The following is a 16884-nucleotide window of genomic DNA, read 5'->3' on the forward strand; positions in this document are numbered from 1 at the left end:
CGAGCACCCAACCTTAACAATTAAATTGCCCGCACATGTAGAACAAATATACAAAAAAGTTTGTCATTCTCCTCTTGGATGCAAATACCTGGCTTCTTTAGATGTGGCAGATGTGGTGCATGTAAGAATAAATGTAATTTCTTATGATCTCTGATTAGGGAAACACTAACTCCTGTTCGGGAAGATACATATGTATATCTTACATAGTAAACTGTATAACATCCTGTGAAACTTATTCCCCTACACCAGTGATGGCGAACCTTTTAGAGCCTGAGTGCCCAAACTTCAACCAAAAGCCACTAATTTATTGCACAGTGCCAGCACAGCAATTTAAGCAGTAATTTATTTCTCCTTGTTCTTTGACAACTTTTAGTCTTTCAGCCTCCTAAAGACACCAACGCAGTTGAAAGGAGAAGGGCAAATTGGAGGGAAGATTCTTTGAGTTCTGTCTGGTCAACTTCATGCTGGGGTGATGGCCTGGGTGTCCACAGAGAGGGCTCCAAGTGCCGTCTCTGGCACCCGTACCATAAGTTCGCCACCACTGCCCTACACAATAATATTGTGCTTTTCATCTTTGGGATAGACAATAATGACTAAATTACCTCTAAAATAAGATCATTTTGAGATGTTATATTCACAGGTACCACTGATATGAAACTGCAAGCCAGACCACATTTTCCAAACTCCCACATATCCAGGTTTTGCTAATTTCCATTTAGGGCTATATAAATAGAAGAACACCTAGTTGAACTATGCTGGTGAGGAAGGAACAGGTGTTCTAGCTTTGTTTTTTTAATTTTATTTTGCTTTATTTTATTGTTGCTTTATGTTACTTTTCATTTGCGATCCCACAGAAGAGCATCCAAGGTTTATGGTCTTGTGATCCCAAAGACTAACTATATAAAGCTTATAACCAACAACCTATACAATAGAGATCATGTCTGCAACATATATAGGAACTATACAAACCACTATGGAGGAATCGCACTACAACAACCAGCAGACCGCCAAGATCTCAACAGCGCATGTGTGAAGAAACCAAGCCTCGATTCCATCCACTGGATACCAAGCCTCGATTGCAAGTGCCAACGAGGAATAGGAGAACGAAGAGGCAAACGCCGACGGCTACATGCCAGATCCAAAAGCAGTTTTGAACTACAGGGAATATTATACATTTCTTTCCAGAGGCCTCGCCGGCCTGCCCAAGGGACGCCCCAGAGGCCTCGCCGGCCTGCCCAAGGGACGCCCCAGAGGCCTCGCCGGCCTGCCCAAGGGACGCCCCAGAGGCCTCGCCGGCCTGCCCAAGGGACGCCCCAGAGGCCTCGCCGGCCTGCCCAAGGGACGCCCCAGAGGCCTCGCCGGCCTGCCCAAGGGACGCCCCAGAGGCCTCGCCGGCCTGCCCAAGGGACGCCCCAGAGGCCTCGCCGGCCTGCCCAAGGGACGCCCCAGAGGCCTCGCCGGCCTGCCCAAGGGACGCCCCAGAGGCCTCGCCGGCCTGCCCAAGGGACGCCCCAGAGGCCTCGCCGGCCTGCCCAAGGGACGCCCCAGAGGCCTCGCCGGCCTGCCCAAGGGACGCCCCAGAGGCCTCGCCGGCCTGCCCAAGGGACGCCCCAGAGGCCTCGCCGGCCTGCCCAAGGGACGCCCCAGAGGCCTCGCCGGCCTGCCCAAGGGACGCCCCAGAGGCCTCGCCGGCCTGCCCAAGGGACGCCCCAGAGGCCTCGCCGGCCTGCCCAAGGGACGCCCCAGAGGCCTCGCCGGCCTGCCCAAGGGACGCCCAGAGGCCTCGCCGGCCTGCCCAAGGGACGCCCCAGAGGCCTCGCCGGCCTGCCCAAGGGACGCCCCAGAGGCCTCGCCGGCCTGCCCAAGGGACGCCCCAGCCTCCAGCTAAAAGACATCCTCAAGATGTACAATCATCCCTCGCGGTGGTCCAGGGAGTCCACAGACTCTAGCCCCAAGAGACTCTCCCACACCACTGTGTGTGAAACAGACTGAACGTAGACAGCTATATATAAGATGACAAAAATAAAACCTTTTCCCTATGCTTTTCCCACATACATATACTACACACTTATTTTTTCACAGTTCTGCCCTTCACCTCTAAGCTCAGTTCCCAAGCAATAACACATGGGATCGCCCCAAGGCCAGAACCATGATACAATGACTTCTGTACCTTACTTAGATTGCCTTTGCCTGTTGTTACCCTATATGCTGTATTTTTTGTTTTATAGTGCCTGATGAAGGTGTGAATTTTTCTGGATTGCTATACCTTAATAAAAGGTATTTTAAAAAGCTATCATCTAGGAGTGCCAAGTTATCTTGTTATATTGGAATGGCCTGGTAACCTACTTTTGCACCCACCTCCACTCGATGTTGAGTGACGTGCATCATACTTACCGATTTGATTGATTGATTTGATACCCAGACCCTGACCCAGGACAACAGAAGCTTCTAGAAGACACTCTGTGGGAGTTACAGGAGGCATTTTCAAGACATGATGAGGACTTTGGTTATGCTAGTGCCATTAAGCACAAAATCCCTAATAGCATCGCTGCACCAATTCGGGACTACAGACAAATTCTGCTCAATATGTAACAGGAAAAGAAAGATATTGTGACCAGCATGTTGGGCATTTAAGAATTTGGGCTGCTCCAATGGTCCTGGTACAGAATAAAGACTGAGGTCTCAGATTATGTGTACATTACCGCATACAATGCCCTGACTGTCCCGTATGCATATCCCCTTCTGCAGATTGAAGAGTGTCTGTCCTCACTGGGACCAGGGCCCCGATCCTTGCATATGCAGGGTGTGATAGCCGTTCTTTTAGTACACTGATAGAAGTCTAGATGGACTGGAAGCCGCGGCATCTCAAGTTCATGACAGACGGGGCAATTCCCTTTGGCAACCGCTTTGACAACCCTGATGACCATTGCTCATTAAAGTTGGAACTTTTGGAAATGGAAATGGCACATGAGAAATTTGCAGAGTATCTGACAGGTGTATGAGGGACCGTTATGGCAGATCAAAATGAACTAGGAGTATACCAAGCTTGGTGCCCTTGAAGTGGAAGTCTTGCCTTTCCAAGTACTAGTACTGCATCCAGTTACGGTCACAGAGGGAGAACAGCAAAGCTGATGCCCTCTCATGAGTCCCGTAAGAAAAATGGGGCTGTGTCCAGAAGGTCAAAATAGCCTTAGTCCTTAAGTGGTTAAGAAGAAGTACAACACTTATTTACAGATCTTATTTTTAATAATTTAATCTGGGAGTTTCTTTCCTTGTTTGTGAAGTTGCTATATCCTGGCCTGGTAAACGGCTTATAAATTCTGTCTGCATCACTGCCTCTAGTCCATCCCAATCCATAAGTAGGAAAATGTAGGGCAATAATGGCAAAGCTTTTAGACATCAAGTGCCCAAACTTCAATCAACACCCACTTATTTATTCTACCAATAAATGGTTTAGTATTCAGTACACATACTGTATTCTTATGTTCCAAAAAATGTATTTAAAACAATGTACTTTATTTAGGTAGAAGTCTACGTTAGAAGACCCTTGGCACTTTAAATATAACCTATACAGGCTGTCCCCTACTTAAGAACATACGACTTACAGACGACCCCTAGTTACAAATGGACCTCTTGATGTTGGTTATTCACTGTACTTTAGCCTTAGGCTACAATAAAACAGCTATTATGTGTTTTACTCCGATTCTACGCTGGCAGGAAGAAAATAAAACTGGCAACATTAAAGTTATTAACACATAAGGCAATATAGAAAATATGTACATTTGTATTATTGTAGTTGTACATCAAAACAAATGCACAATAAATAGAACATTGTACAATTAAGACAAAACAAATTACCTAAGAGTAAAGCAACTTGACACCACATTGAACCAGATCTGCATCATAAGCACCTTTGAACCCAGGGAAAGCACATGTATGCACCCATGATCTGAAAGTCTGTCAATAGTGGAAAATTCTGCAGCAACTGTCTGGTTACCTGTTGATATGAGTAAGAAAAAAAAAACACCACACATTAAAAGAACATCTGTTCCAGTATGCTTTTGTTCATCCTAGTGCAAGCAAGTAATATTATTGTTTTAAGAAACAATAGAGGGCAAGAGTAGCCTCTGCTGAGTCATTTATAATGCCCTTTGCAATTTGGAAGCCAAAGACAAGTACGGGTAGCAAGAAATATAACTAAGGCAATCTTGACCTATGGTTTTGCTCTGTTCCCAAACAGTGAAGCATTACAAGTCAGCAAACATTTAGAGTAATGTGGACCAACCCCAATTTAGGTCCAGAAAATCATCTTTAATTGATAAAACTTACATAGATGGGCTAACGCAGAACAAAGTGAGGGAAGAGTCTTTAACATTTCATTATTTATTTATTTTACAAAAATGGCCATCTGGGGTTTGCAGAACGATAGGAAGCAGAAGTTCCAATTAAAATAGGTCCCTTGGGATTTTTTGTAGAGCAAAATTTGACCAAGATAGTCTACTTTGAAGTGAGATGCCAATTGGTTGTGAAAAACCAGAAACAGAGTTTACCATCAAGCTCTTTATCAGAAAGCCCCCTTTACTGTAATTGATGGGCCTGTATCCAGAAACATTACTTAACAGATCTCCTGAAGTTGGTTACAAGATGTCAATTACAGAGGAGGAGACATTAAGAGCTTGATTTCAGTTTTAAACTCTCCACCTCCATGACCTTATACAACCAATTTACAGCTCACTTGATTTTCCGGTTGATGTCTTCACACTGGACCATGAAATAAACAAAAAGTAGGAGGTGTTAAACTACCTGACAAAATTATGGTACTGGTTCATTAGGCAAATTGCTAATGCGGTTAGCCTTTAAAGAGGACCTGACACCAGATTTCAATGCTCCCCCCACCCCCCGACGAACAATGCCTGCTGATAAAGGGTTACAAGTCCTTCCCATACCACCGAAAATTAGCCGCCAGTGGAGCACTGTACCTTAATTACACACATTTTCATGACATACAAATTAGAATCCCTGCTCTGCCTCCTTGTACTTAGGGACAGTCCGCTAATATTCAACTACAGACATATAAAGCTCTATGTACAGATGGGAAATATTGTGGCAATTTTTTTACACAATGCCTTCTGTTACATTCATGACATGTGACCAGTGACATTGCAGGTCCTTCAGCCTTCTAAGAAAATCAAACTGTAGACCATGTGATCACATAAAATCACAGCAGCCTGCATGGAGGATGGAGAGGAGTAGAAGTCAATGGAGGCAGCTGTGACTTCATGTGGTCAGATACTTGCATGGGGTACAGTTTGCTATTATTATTAAGAGGCTAAAATACCTGACATGATGTCACTCTGGTAACATGTCATGAACTGTGACCAGTAAGGAGACATAAGTACATTAAAAAAACAAACGCCCCCTGTTTGCACCTTTGTGGCAGCCATAGGCTCTATAACAGAACCATTGTCACAACATATTGACTGGCTTTAACCCCAGAGGGAAGCTACTTTAAAAAATTTACTGTACTATACTATACTATAAGGCGTACTATAAGGCGCACAAAAAAATCCTTAGATTTTCTCAGAATTTAAAAGGCGCGCCTTATAATCCAGTGCACCTCATATATGAACCATACTTACAGACAACAGCTGCCTTGAACTATGCACAGGTCTGCCACCTGCTTGTCATTAATCCTTACAATCCGGTGCGCCTTATATATGAACCTAGACATTTTAGCAGGCATTTATTGATGGTGCGCCTTATAGTCCGAAAAATACTGTAAAAATTATTCATTTTCAAAATTTTGTGCTTTACAGGCAGATAGTTATAGCACCCAAGTAACTTTATAACTAACATTTCCCAAATGTGTGCTATATCGGCATGCCTTTTTATGCATCTTCTCTCTTTTCTAGGTTGTTAGGAGGTTCAGAATTTTGGATGCAATTTTTCTCATTTTTATTGCCAAACCCCTTAGAGGGACATTCTCAGTTTTAAGTGATTTTAAAAAGCCCAAACAGTAAAATCCGGTAAATTACGCCATTTTAGAAACTACAACCCCCGATGTGTGAAAAATCAACTTTAAGTAGTGTGTTAACCCTTTAGATGTTTCACAGGGGTTAAAACAAAATGGAGGTGTAATTTACAAACTAATTTTTTTTTAGACAATACATTAATTTTGGACAAAAATTAAACTGTCACAAAGTATTAAATGGCGAATTCCACAAATTTTGATACCCAATTTCTCGCGAGTATAAGGATGCCCCATATGTGTTGGTGACTGCTGTATGGGTATCAGCCAGGCATAGAAGGGAAGGAGCACCATTCAGAACAGGTTTGCATTGTCACATTTTACAAGCTATAAAATGTTTATTTTTTTGTAATTTGGACATATGGGGTATTATTTTTTTGTGGAGGAGATCCACTTTTCAGTTATATCATTTAGGGTGGGGGTTTAATAGCTAATAATCAGATTTTATTAACTTTCTTGGTGGTGGTTAAAAAAATCATTCATTCTTGTTTATGGTTTTTAGCATTTTTTTCCCGTGCAGACAATAATGCGTTGTCTTTATTCTTTAATTACACGTTTCTGGTGATAGCTCATTATATAACGTCCCATGTTGATCAAACGCTAGATTACCTATCGGCAATAAAGGAGAGTTCCATGTAACAACCTATCGCATAGCTCCACTTGCGCATACGATCCGTCTTTTACTTCCACCCGACATCTAGCCGCAGTCTGTGCATGTCTATGAACATAGCGCATTTTAGTCACTAACTATGCACGTCAATGGACTTAGTAGACGCTATTATATTAAGCGCATATTATTAATTTATTATAGTAATGGTTCGAAATCTCAATTATCTATATAAATCATTTATTTATTTATATGCCCACCATTGTTTAAAAGAAAAGGGGTCACACAGGTTACTATATGTACAAAATTAATATATGGAAGATTAGAAGTAAATGAGGCTTATTAAAGGAAAGCCACAAATGTGAAGCGTTCATTTAAGCCTTTGGGGCTTCAACATTTCAATCTGTGAATCCATTGTGCTTCCGTTTGAAGGAGCATTCTATATAGATTACCCCTTCTATGGCCTAGTCATTTTTTCAATTCCCCAGAATTTTAGACAATTTGCATTTTCTTTATGTACAGCCCTAATGTGTTTAGAAATTGGACTGTCTTTGTAAGTGCTGATTGAGCTCAAGTGTCCAGATATGCATCTACACAGTACCTGTATGGGTTCACAAAATTCTGTGGGCGTGGCATACATTTTCAGAAAGTACAGCTCTCACAGGGTTATGATCCCGTTATACTGGATGGTAACCAGATTTCATTGGTAAGCTTTTGTGAAAAATGACTATGGACTATGTGATCTCTCAATTTCTTTCCTCGTCTGTAAATAATTGATGGATTTGTGGTAGGTTTTTCTTTGCTAGCAAAATTTGCCAGTGTTTCTTAATAACGATTAGTTGTTTCTTAATAAAGATTAGTCCATACGACAGATCACCTGGGCTCAGGCATTGACAATTTCCAAACTACAAATTGATCCCGCTGAAGATATTTCTTTAAAAGTTATTCCAGTACTTTATTCATAGGTTATTAAAATCCAGGCAGTCAGTGGAAAACATGGAAGGCACAAAATCGATTACAAGGCAAAGCCAGAGCCTTATAATCTTAATCATGGCTAAACAAATTCTAAGAAGCACCATTACTGGTAAGTAATTCAGGTTTTCCCCCTTCACCACCCACCACAGAGAATATAATAGAAAATATTTATGAGGTGGGACAACCGGGGAAAGGACCCTTCTATTAAACGAAGGTTAATGAGCACCTTCTTTTCTGTAACATAGAAATAACACTCTCAGAAAGCCCTTGTTAAGCTAAAATCAGCCTCTTAAATTCCAAGCCATCAAGGGTAGACGGCTGACCTCTGGGTGGAAAACTGGGCCCTGAAACAGGAGGTCGGGTCTCTGGAAGGAGCCACGGATCCGAAATTGACAATTCTCTAAGGACCTAGAACCAGGCTCTCCTGGTCCAAAATGGGGCTACAACTATGACCCTGGCTTGCTCCTGTCTGATATTTTTTAGGACCCTCGGAAGTAGCATCAGGGGGATAGCATACCCCAACCCGTGACTCCATCTCACTGCCAGGGCAACTAGACCCCAAAGCCGCTCCCTTGGATTCAAGGAGCAGAATTCCTGGACCTGACGGTTTCTGTGGTCTGCAAACAAGTCTGAGATAATCCCCACAATTCGCAATCATCTGAAATACCTCTCTCGAGACACCATTCGCCCTGCTTTAGCTGAATGCGACTCAGGAAATCCGCATTCTGATATTTCTTCCCTCCGATATTTTTTTCCTAGCGGAGAAGAACTTAATATCTTTTTCAGCTGTCCATAGCAGAGGTTAGGTGCATTAGAGACTGACTCAAAGAACCTTGTCGGTTTACAAATTCTACCGCTGTCACATTGTCCAATAAGACTTTTAGGTCTGATCTCTCAACCAGAGGCATAACAGACTTTACCGCCTCCAGAATCGCCTTCAGCACCCTGTAATTTGAAGAGAGGTCCCCTGTGGTCCACAGGAATCCTGAAACAGCTGTTTTCCTAGCCGAGCACACCCCACTGGTTCGCATCTGTCACTAAAGACAAAGGCCTCTTTTGCCTCTAAGGCACTCCTTTATGCAGGTTTCATACTAACCCCAAGTCTAGAGAGCACTGGATCTCCTGAGGGGGGCAAATTGTTTGGTTAAGGCTGGAGACTGAGTCGTCCCAGACCCTCAACATGTGTAACCGCAGGGGGCGAGTGTGGAACTGAGTCCACGGTACCACATGGATTGCTGCTGTGAATAGACCCACAGTAGACATAACTTTCCTTATAGTGGGAAAGGGGCCCGATTATTGTCCTGATATACTCTATCTTCTCTACTGGGAGGAAAGATCTTTGGCAGGGAGAGTCCAAGAGAATCCACAAGAACACCTTTGACTGGGAAGGGACTATAGTGGACTTCTTCAGATTTACCATCCAGCCTCGCTGACTTCGGCATTCTTGCACCTGAGTAAACGGTGTCTTCACCGCCAGCTCTGTCTGTCCTATCAGCAAAAAATCCTGATAAAGGAGGCCATCTCTAAAATGATTTTCGTGAAAACCCTAGGTGCCATAACTACACCAAAAGAAAGAGCTTGGTATTGCAGGTGAACGATACTTCCTTGGAATACTGCCGCTACCCTTGGGAACCTTTGTGAGTCCTGGTGAATGGGGACATGATAGTCCGCATCGGCCAAGTCCACTGAAGCCATAAAACAACCCTCGTGCAACAGATTTACGGTTGATCTTAGGGATTCCATCTTGAACTTTTCCACTCGTAAGAACTTGGTCAGAAGTTTTAAGTTTATGATGGTGTGTAAAGACCCACATGGCTTTTTTATGTGAAAAAGTGTGGAGTAGAAACCAGTTCCTTCCTCTTGGCATGGGACCGGCCTCGAGACATTTTTCTGTACCAGGGTCTTTATCCGCACCAGAGACTCTTGTGACCTTGAAGCGCCATGGTGGGGAAGCAATGAAGACCAATTGTAGGCCCCCCAAATTATATTGAGGACCCATTTGCTCCATGAGATCTTCTCACACATTTGAAGGAAAGAAGAGAGCATGCCCCCCACAGCCTCCTGGCATTATTTCTGGACGGATTTTCTTTTTTAGTCATGCGGCTGGTTGAACAAAAAACCTCTTGATTTCTTGAAGCTCTTCCAACCTCCTTCTCTTTCCTTTGGTTTCTGACTGGAGCTGAATTTCCTGTGGGGATGAAAAAAATCTTCCTTGGCTACAAGGCATGGGAAACCCGTTTTCCAGTCCGATGCCTTCTCCTGAATACTGTCCAGCGAAGAACCGAAAAGAAAATCACCTTCACATGGAATGTTTTTTGGAAGACAGATCCTCCTTCCAATTTTTAAGCCAGAGAGCGTCCTAGTTGCGCCCGAGGCATCTGCTAGAAAAGCTTAAGCCTTCTGAGCAGAGTTGACATTAACAGCAGTTGCTCTCTAGGCACTCCCTCCTTTATATTATCTTCCAACAGTGATAACCACATAATCAGCCACTGGGACACACATATAGAGGCGATATTGAGTTTGAATGCCACTCAGGAGGATTTCCCATTAGGGACAAATGCCATCCTTTCAAGCTTTTTCCATTCTGAATTAATCAGGGGACATGAAATTTTCATGAAAAAGAAACACTTTCTCTTCTCCCCTAGCCCCTGAAACATGACGTCCTGAACAGAGCGTTTTTCTTTCTCATCTTCTAGCTCCATTGTCGCTCTGACAAGCTTTACCAGGTGCTCAGTATCCTCTACCGGGAATAGAGGCCTGCCACTTCTATCTCTTTCCGGACTAGAAGACAACTCTGCATACGAATTCACCTCTAAATCTGACACATCCGACATTCTAGATGTACTCTGAGAAGCAAGAGACCTTGCCGTCCTCCTAGAAGCTTTGATAGAACTGCGCACTTCCTGCTGAAAGAGCGCATAGAGTCCAACAGAGCAGATTGCTCCAGGAACACTTAATGCTGGAACCAAGACTCACAGGAGGACTTCTGATAAGACGACAGCAGGTTCTCTCAATAAATTCTTACTTTCCTACTAGGGGTCTCTTCTCTCTACAATACAATCACATAAGAGACCATGAGAACAGTTTATCATACCGGTATGGCCGTACTCGCCACCCCAAGGAACACCGCCTACTATGCCAAGGTCCGTGATGGCCAAAGGCTCTCCTCCTTCCTCCGAGCTCATAGCATAGGGATGGAAAGGCGGCAAACCGGGTGGTGCACACAGGAATACAGATGCAACAGCAGCAACTAGCTCCTATGGAATCCCGTGGGAGTAAGACACAAAGCGTAAGCTATTTCCGGCGTTCTATTTCAAACTCCCTTCCCCCACAACCTTAGAGACACGTGGGACAACACTCAGCGCCTCACTTCCGGTCCCCGCCGGAAGTGGGGCAGGGTGGCGGCACAGCCGCATAGCAGGGGGATGTCGGGCGTCCTAATGGCAGCCACGTGGCGCCCAACTGCTGAAGTATAGCTGCCCCACAGGCATCGACAACAAGCGACTTCCAGCATCTCCCACAGGAAATCTCACCGGGGGAGGCTGCAACCTCACAAGGGCATCAGCGACCACTTTCTCCCTTCAGACCCAACAGCATACACCACAGACTACAAGAACCTCACTGAGTTCCTTTGGGGTCTCGTGCCGGGACAGGAAACCAAACTGAGGGATGGAGGAGGAGGGGACCCTTTTAAGTTTGGGTTTCCTGTCCCAGAGGTGGGCCCCACTCTCTGGTGAGTGCTGTCGTGGTGAAAGGGAAAACATGGATAAAACAGATGTCAATCTTTCCTCAACCTAATACATCCCTCCCACCATACCTGTTACAAGTAATGGCTCCACACACTCCCCCGGTCCCTAAATTGTGCTTCCTTGGAGTCATCTTTGACTCTGCCCAATCCTTTAAGCCTCACATACAGACCCTTAGTACCAACCTGGCACCTCCATTTCAAGAACTTCTCTCTCACTTCTGACCTTTCCACAATCCAGAGTGTCTCGAGTGTTCCTGCGACCCATGTCCCGGGTCGTAGGTGCACCCGCACCCCTATCCCTGCCTATCGCTCCTGCCAGGATCACTCACCTCTCCACGTTACTGCTCCCGTCCTGCCTGCCTGACGCGCAAATCCCCGTCTTCTAGGGCGCTCATGGTGGTGCTCATAGATTTAAATTGCAAGTGCACCCCTGATTGGTGCTGGCCATTTCCAGGATGTGAATAAAAGCCGGCCTCTCCCAGTATTCCCCGCCGGATCTTTGTGCCTAGCGCCTCTGAGAAAGCTATTCCATGCGATTTGCTGTGTTTCTGAATCCCCGTTAATTTTGTTATTGACTCTGATACCATGCTGCCTGTCCTGCCCTTCCGCTACGTCCACGGCTCCGATCCTGTGCTGCCTGTCTCGACCTGCTGCCTGTTCCCGAAAACGAGTTTGCCTTACGATTCTGTACGAGTCTCTAGCACCGTTCTAATTTATCCTTATCCCGGTTGTCCAACTAATATATCTATCTTCTTGCTTCTCCTTTACCCCAACTCTCTACCAGTCTCTTCTCTGGTTACCCATTGCACACAGAATTAAATTCAAAATACTAAACATGACAAAAAAGCAGTCCATAAACCGTGCCCTCCATATATTTTTAAACCAATACCGTCCTTCACAGGCCTTTCACCTCCAATCTATCACTATCTGCTCTTCACAATGGTATCCATGACTTGTCCTATGCATCTCCCATACTTGAACTCTAACAAAGTTTGTCTGTCCCCCACTTTCCAAACCTTCAAACTTAACCCCTTAGTGACCTAGCTCATTTGCGCCATGAAGACCAAGGCCTATTTTTCAGTATAAGCAAGTGTCACTTTAACTGCTTATAACTTTTGAAAGCTTTAACTCACTAAAGTGTTTTTAAAAACATTTTTTCACAATGTTCTATTTTTCAAACTGATAGTCTAACTACCCAATGTTAGTTAATAACATTTACCATATTCCAGTTTTAGGTTGGAATCAATTTAGAAGTGTTCTTTTGTTTTATTATGACACTAGAAAAATTACAAATCGTACAGCATTCTCTCAAACTATTAAGAATAAATTTTAGAATAAATTATTTTAGGGACCATTTCATTTCTGTAGCGGTTTTGGAAGTTCCCCCCACATATCACCCTGTTTTATTAACCTCCACCCTGAAACTACCGCATATACTTGAGTATAAGCCGACCCGAGTATAAGCTGAGGTACCTAGTTTTACCACCAAAAACTGGAAAAACCTATTGACTCAAGTATAAGCCGAGGGTGGGAAATGCATTGGTCACAGCCTCCCAGTATATAGCCTGCCAGCCCCTTTATGTATATAGCCTGTCAGCCCCCTGTTGCCGGTAAAAAGTAATATAAAATTACTACTCACCATTCCGACGGCCCAGATAGCTCCTCATCATCTTCATGCCGCAGGTCCATGGCAGCTCACGGTCGCGGGCCGTGCGCACGGAGTTGTCACGGCCCTGAGCCGGCATGAAGACAGAAGAGGCTGCCGTGCCCGATACAGTGCTGGGAATGGTGTCGGGTGGCCATGGCCACTTATTCCTATATTCCTATATGTTTATTCATATAAGTAAATACAGCTCTATATGGCTTTAGTTACATATTAACAGATGGTCCCCAAGTACAAAGAGACAAGGCTACGACTTGAAAAGACACAGAGCTGTCAGTGAAAATAAGGGGCATGGTTCACTGGCAGCCCTGAATTCAAGTAAGCTAGGTTGTATATCAGAGAAAATTAACCAATAACCAGATATGATAGCACAAGCATAGCTTTTAGCCAATTAAACTAATGCCACATTAACAGCTGTGGCTGTGCCAACATCTTTAGATGATGATGCTGCCACAGCTACTATACTGTGTAAATGGCAACACTGTTTGCTACTATTTAGTCAGTTTACAGCCAGCATAATGCACTTTATGTAATAAAACAGAACACAACATGGTTCAAAATTAGACTTCAAAATCACAACATACCTGCATTTAGTACTTGAAAATTCTTTTTTTTCTTAGTTTGTTTTCTTCTTGTCAAGCACTCAAATTCTGGATTATACTCTAGCTTTAACCAAAGTGAGAGACTAAATCCATCTGACAAATGTGGCCAACAATTCTGTCCAACCAAAGGTAAATGAATTGGTGCAATGTCCCATGGGGAAAAAAAATTATCAAAATGTATCTCTTTACTTTGCCAAATTTTAGTTTTTCTATATGATCCTGTTATTTTTGACCCTGAAGAACCAACAGGTTTCTGTGCAGCACTGCATGTTCCAATAGGATTTTGTTGCAGAGGAAAGGTCAAGTATTTCAGAGGTATCATGCCCTTGCTGACCTCTGTGATCTTGAGAATTCCTTTTATAAGCATTTCCTAAAACAGTAAGAGACATATAGTATCTACGAGTTTATATACACACACATAAAATATATAATATTTTTACACATATATACACACATAAGTTAATATATTTACTAATCTTTATTTATACAATTCTAAACATTTCTAAGAATGTTTGTTACATTTAATCAATTAAAAGTAAAAAAATAAATAAATTTAAAAAAATCGGTCATATTAATACAAATTACACTTAACTACAATACTTACATTAGGTAAAGTATTTTCCAGAAAAAAACGCAGGAGGAGACACAACTCATCTGAACTTATACTGTGACCCATCAGTGTAACCAAAATGTCGATCAGAACTTCTTGACAGCCTAAAGAAAGCAACATATTTATTAAATGTTTAGCTCCACATAAGGCTTCATACATTAACCTTAGCAATCAGACCGTTTTGGGCTAATAGGTCTAAGCAATTTTCACCCTCACCTCGTTCAGAAACTCAGACAGGGGTTAACAATCTTCCTAAAAGCGGTTTCTGATAGTTTGACCGGTGCAGATTTGAAAATGGGTTGATTATGTAGGGGTTTTTTTAATGCTAAATATTTAAAATTTCATTCAAAACAGTATTTATCCCCAAAATATTAAAGTCCAAAAATCCAGAGAAGCGATATTCGATTTTAAAGCCACATGACATCAAAATAAATTATCCAGACATTTCCAAAAATTATGAAAATGTAAAGTAGACATATAGGAAATGTTATTCAGCAACTTATTTAGGTGGTAAATCTGTCTGAAAGCGTGATGATTTTGATTTTTGAAAATGCCAAATTTTTCAAAATATTTTTTATTTTTATTTTTTTTTTAAATGAACTCAAAACTATCAGCCAAAATTTACAACATGTGCGGGAAAAAAAAAATCTCATAATTACCTAGATAGGTAACAGTTTTCAAAAGTTAAAACCATATAAAGCACAGGATGTCAGAATGCAAAAAAATGGGGCTGAGCCTTAAAGAGTAACCGTCATTTAACCCCTTAAGGATGCAGCCAGTTTACAGCTCAAGGCTCAGCCCGATTTTTTGGATTCTGACTTGCGTCGCTTTATATGGTTATAACTTTTGAACACTGTTACTTATCAAAGCGATTCTGAGATTGTTTTTCCCCACATGTTGTACTTCATTTTAGTGGTAAATGTTGGCTGAGTTTTGCGTTTATTTTCCAAAAAAAATTTACATTTTTTTGAAATTTGAAAGCAATCCTTTTTCAGGTACATAGATTTACCACCTAAATAAGTTGCTGAATAGCATTTCCCATAGGTCTACTTTACATTTTCATAATTTTTGAAATGTCTGGATAATTTATTTTGATGTCGCGCGGCTTACAAATCGAATAGCGCTTTTCCATATTTTCAGAATTTACTCTTTTGCGGATAAATACTGTTTTAATGGAAATTTTACATATTTAACATCAAAACCTCCTATATAATCAACCCAATTTCAAATCTGCACCCCTCAAACTATCAGAAACAGTAAAAATGTGCCGGTTATACGTTCATTTAGCCCTAAAATTTACACATTTCCAAAAGATAAAAAGAGAAAGCCCACCATACAATTTGTTCTGCAATTTCATAGACCCCAACATATGGCCGTTAATTGATTTATGGGCGCACAGCGAGGCGCAGAAGGGAAGGAGCGCCCTGCAGCTGCCAGGATTTTAGTTTCCTCATTGGCCCCTTTTGTAGGCTATAAAATTTTCGCTTTTTCGTTATTGGGGCCATGTGACGGCATTTTTTTTTTGCGGGATGAGATGCTTTTTCCAGTGTTGCCATTTTGGGGCTGGTATCACCTATTGTTGAAAATTTAGGAACTGTAATGTGGGTAAAAATCTATCATTTTTGCATGGTCTTGAAAGTGGCATAACATTTTTACTTTTTTGGCTACGGAGCTGGTTGATGGCTTGTTTTTTGTGGGACATGTTGTACTTTGCACCAGTATCATTCTGAAGTACATATGTTTTTTTGATCACTTTTTATTTTATTTTTTTTTAAGATTGAATAGGTAAAAATGATAATTTTTGGTGGGTTTTCAACAGCGTTCATCGTACGGGTTAAAAGATTATTTACTTTTATTCTACAGGTTCTTTCAGACACGGTGATAATTTATATGTGGGGTTTTTGTTATGATTTAGACTTTTTTTGGTTATATGTCTCTTTATATGTTATGGGGCTTATGGGCATTTTTATTGATTGTTTACTTTATTTTTTATTGAGTAATTTTTTTTTTTACTTTTTCAACCATGATTGCTTGTTCATGATAATACCCTGTAAGGCTACATTCACACGATGCAAGCCCGCCGTACCGTGGTACGTCAGGAATACATCGGCGCTACGAAGAGGAGCAGGGGATGAGTGCTGCTCGGCAATTAGTTACAGCCGGCACCCCCTGTTTCCCGATGCCAGTTCGGCTCCGATCCAGAGCCGAGCCGCCATCAGCTCTGTGGCGGATATATCCGCCACTGAGCGCTAAGTCACTGCGCTCCATGGCAGATATAAACTTTCGATATGTTGTAGGGCATGTAATTTTAAGCCCTTTTGCAATTGGATAAGTTAACTGAATCCTCTTGCATTCTGCAGACTTCTTCTTGACGTCAGTGACCTCTCATATGGCTGTTGGTGGCACATTCCGTCTTCACTGAGGAGCTGACTACTGGGAGAGACACACCCCCTTTCTTTCCCTGCTCTCAGCGGTTTACCTCATGTGCTGTCAGAAGCCCTAACTAAGCTAGTGATCAAACACCTACACTCCTCTCTCTCCCTCAGCTTTCCCTACACTTATATAGAAACAAATAATCCACACAGACACAAACTACAGATCGATCACAATCCCCCATCACCTCACACTCCACAGCAAGAAATGGCAGGAAA

General features: G+C 42.6%; 1 protein-coding gene across 3 annotated transcripts in view; it reads right to left on the bottom strand.

Moving 5' to 3' along the window:
• LYST (lysosomal trafficking regulator) overlaps positions 1–16884 on the bottom strand; it is a 511246-nt gene that overhangs the window by 386179 nt on the left and 108183 nt on the right. For all 3 annotated transcript variants that reach the window (XM_072141114.1, XM_072141113.1, XM_072141115.1), the window contains exons 10-12: positions 14228–14337; positions 13606–13993; positions 3859–3997 (exon numbers count right to left, since the gene is read on the bottom strand). In XM_072141114.1, the coding sequence (XP_071997215.1) occupies positions 3859–3997; positions 13606–13993; positions 14228–14337 (637 nt within the window). The remainder of the gene's footprint in view (positions 1–3858; positions 3998–13605; positions 13994–14227; positions 14338–16884) is intronic.

This window comes from Engystomops pustulosus, chromosome 3 (genome assembly GCF_040894005.1).
Source record: "Engystomops pustulosus chromosome 3, aEngPut4.maternal, whole genome shotgun sequence".
Classification (NCBI taxonomy): Eukaryota; Metazoa; Chordata; class Amphibia; order Anura; family Leptodactylidae; genus Engystomops; species Engystomops pustulosus.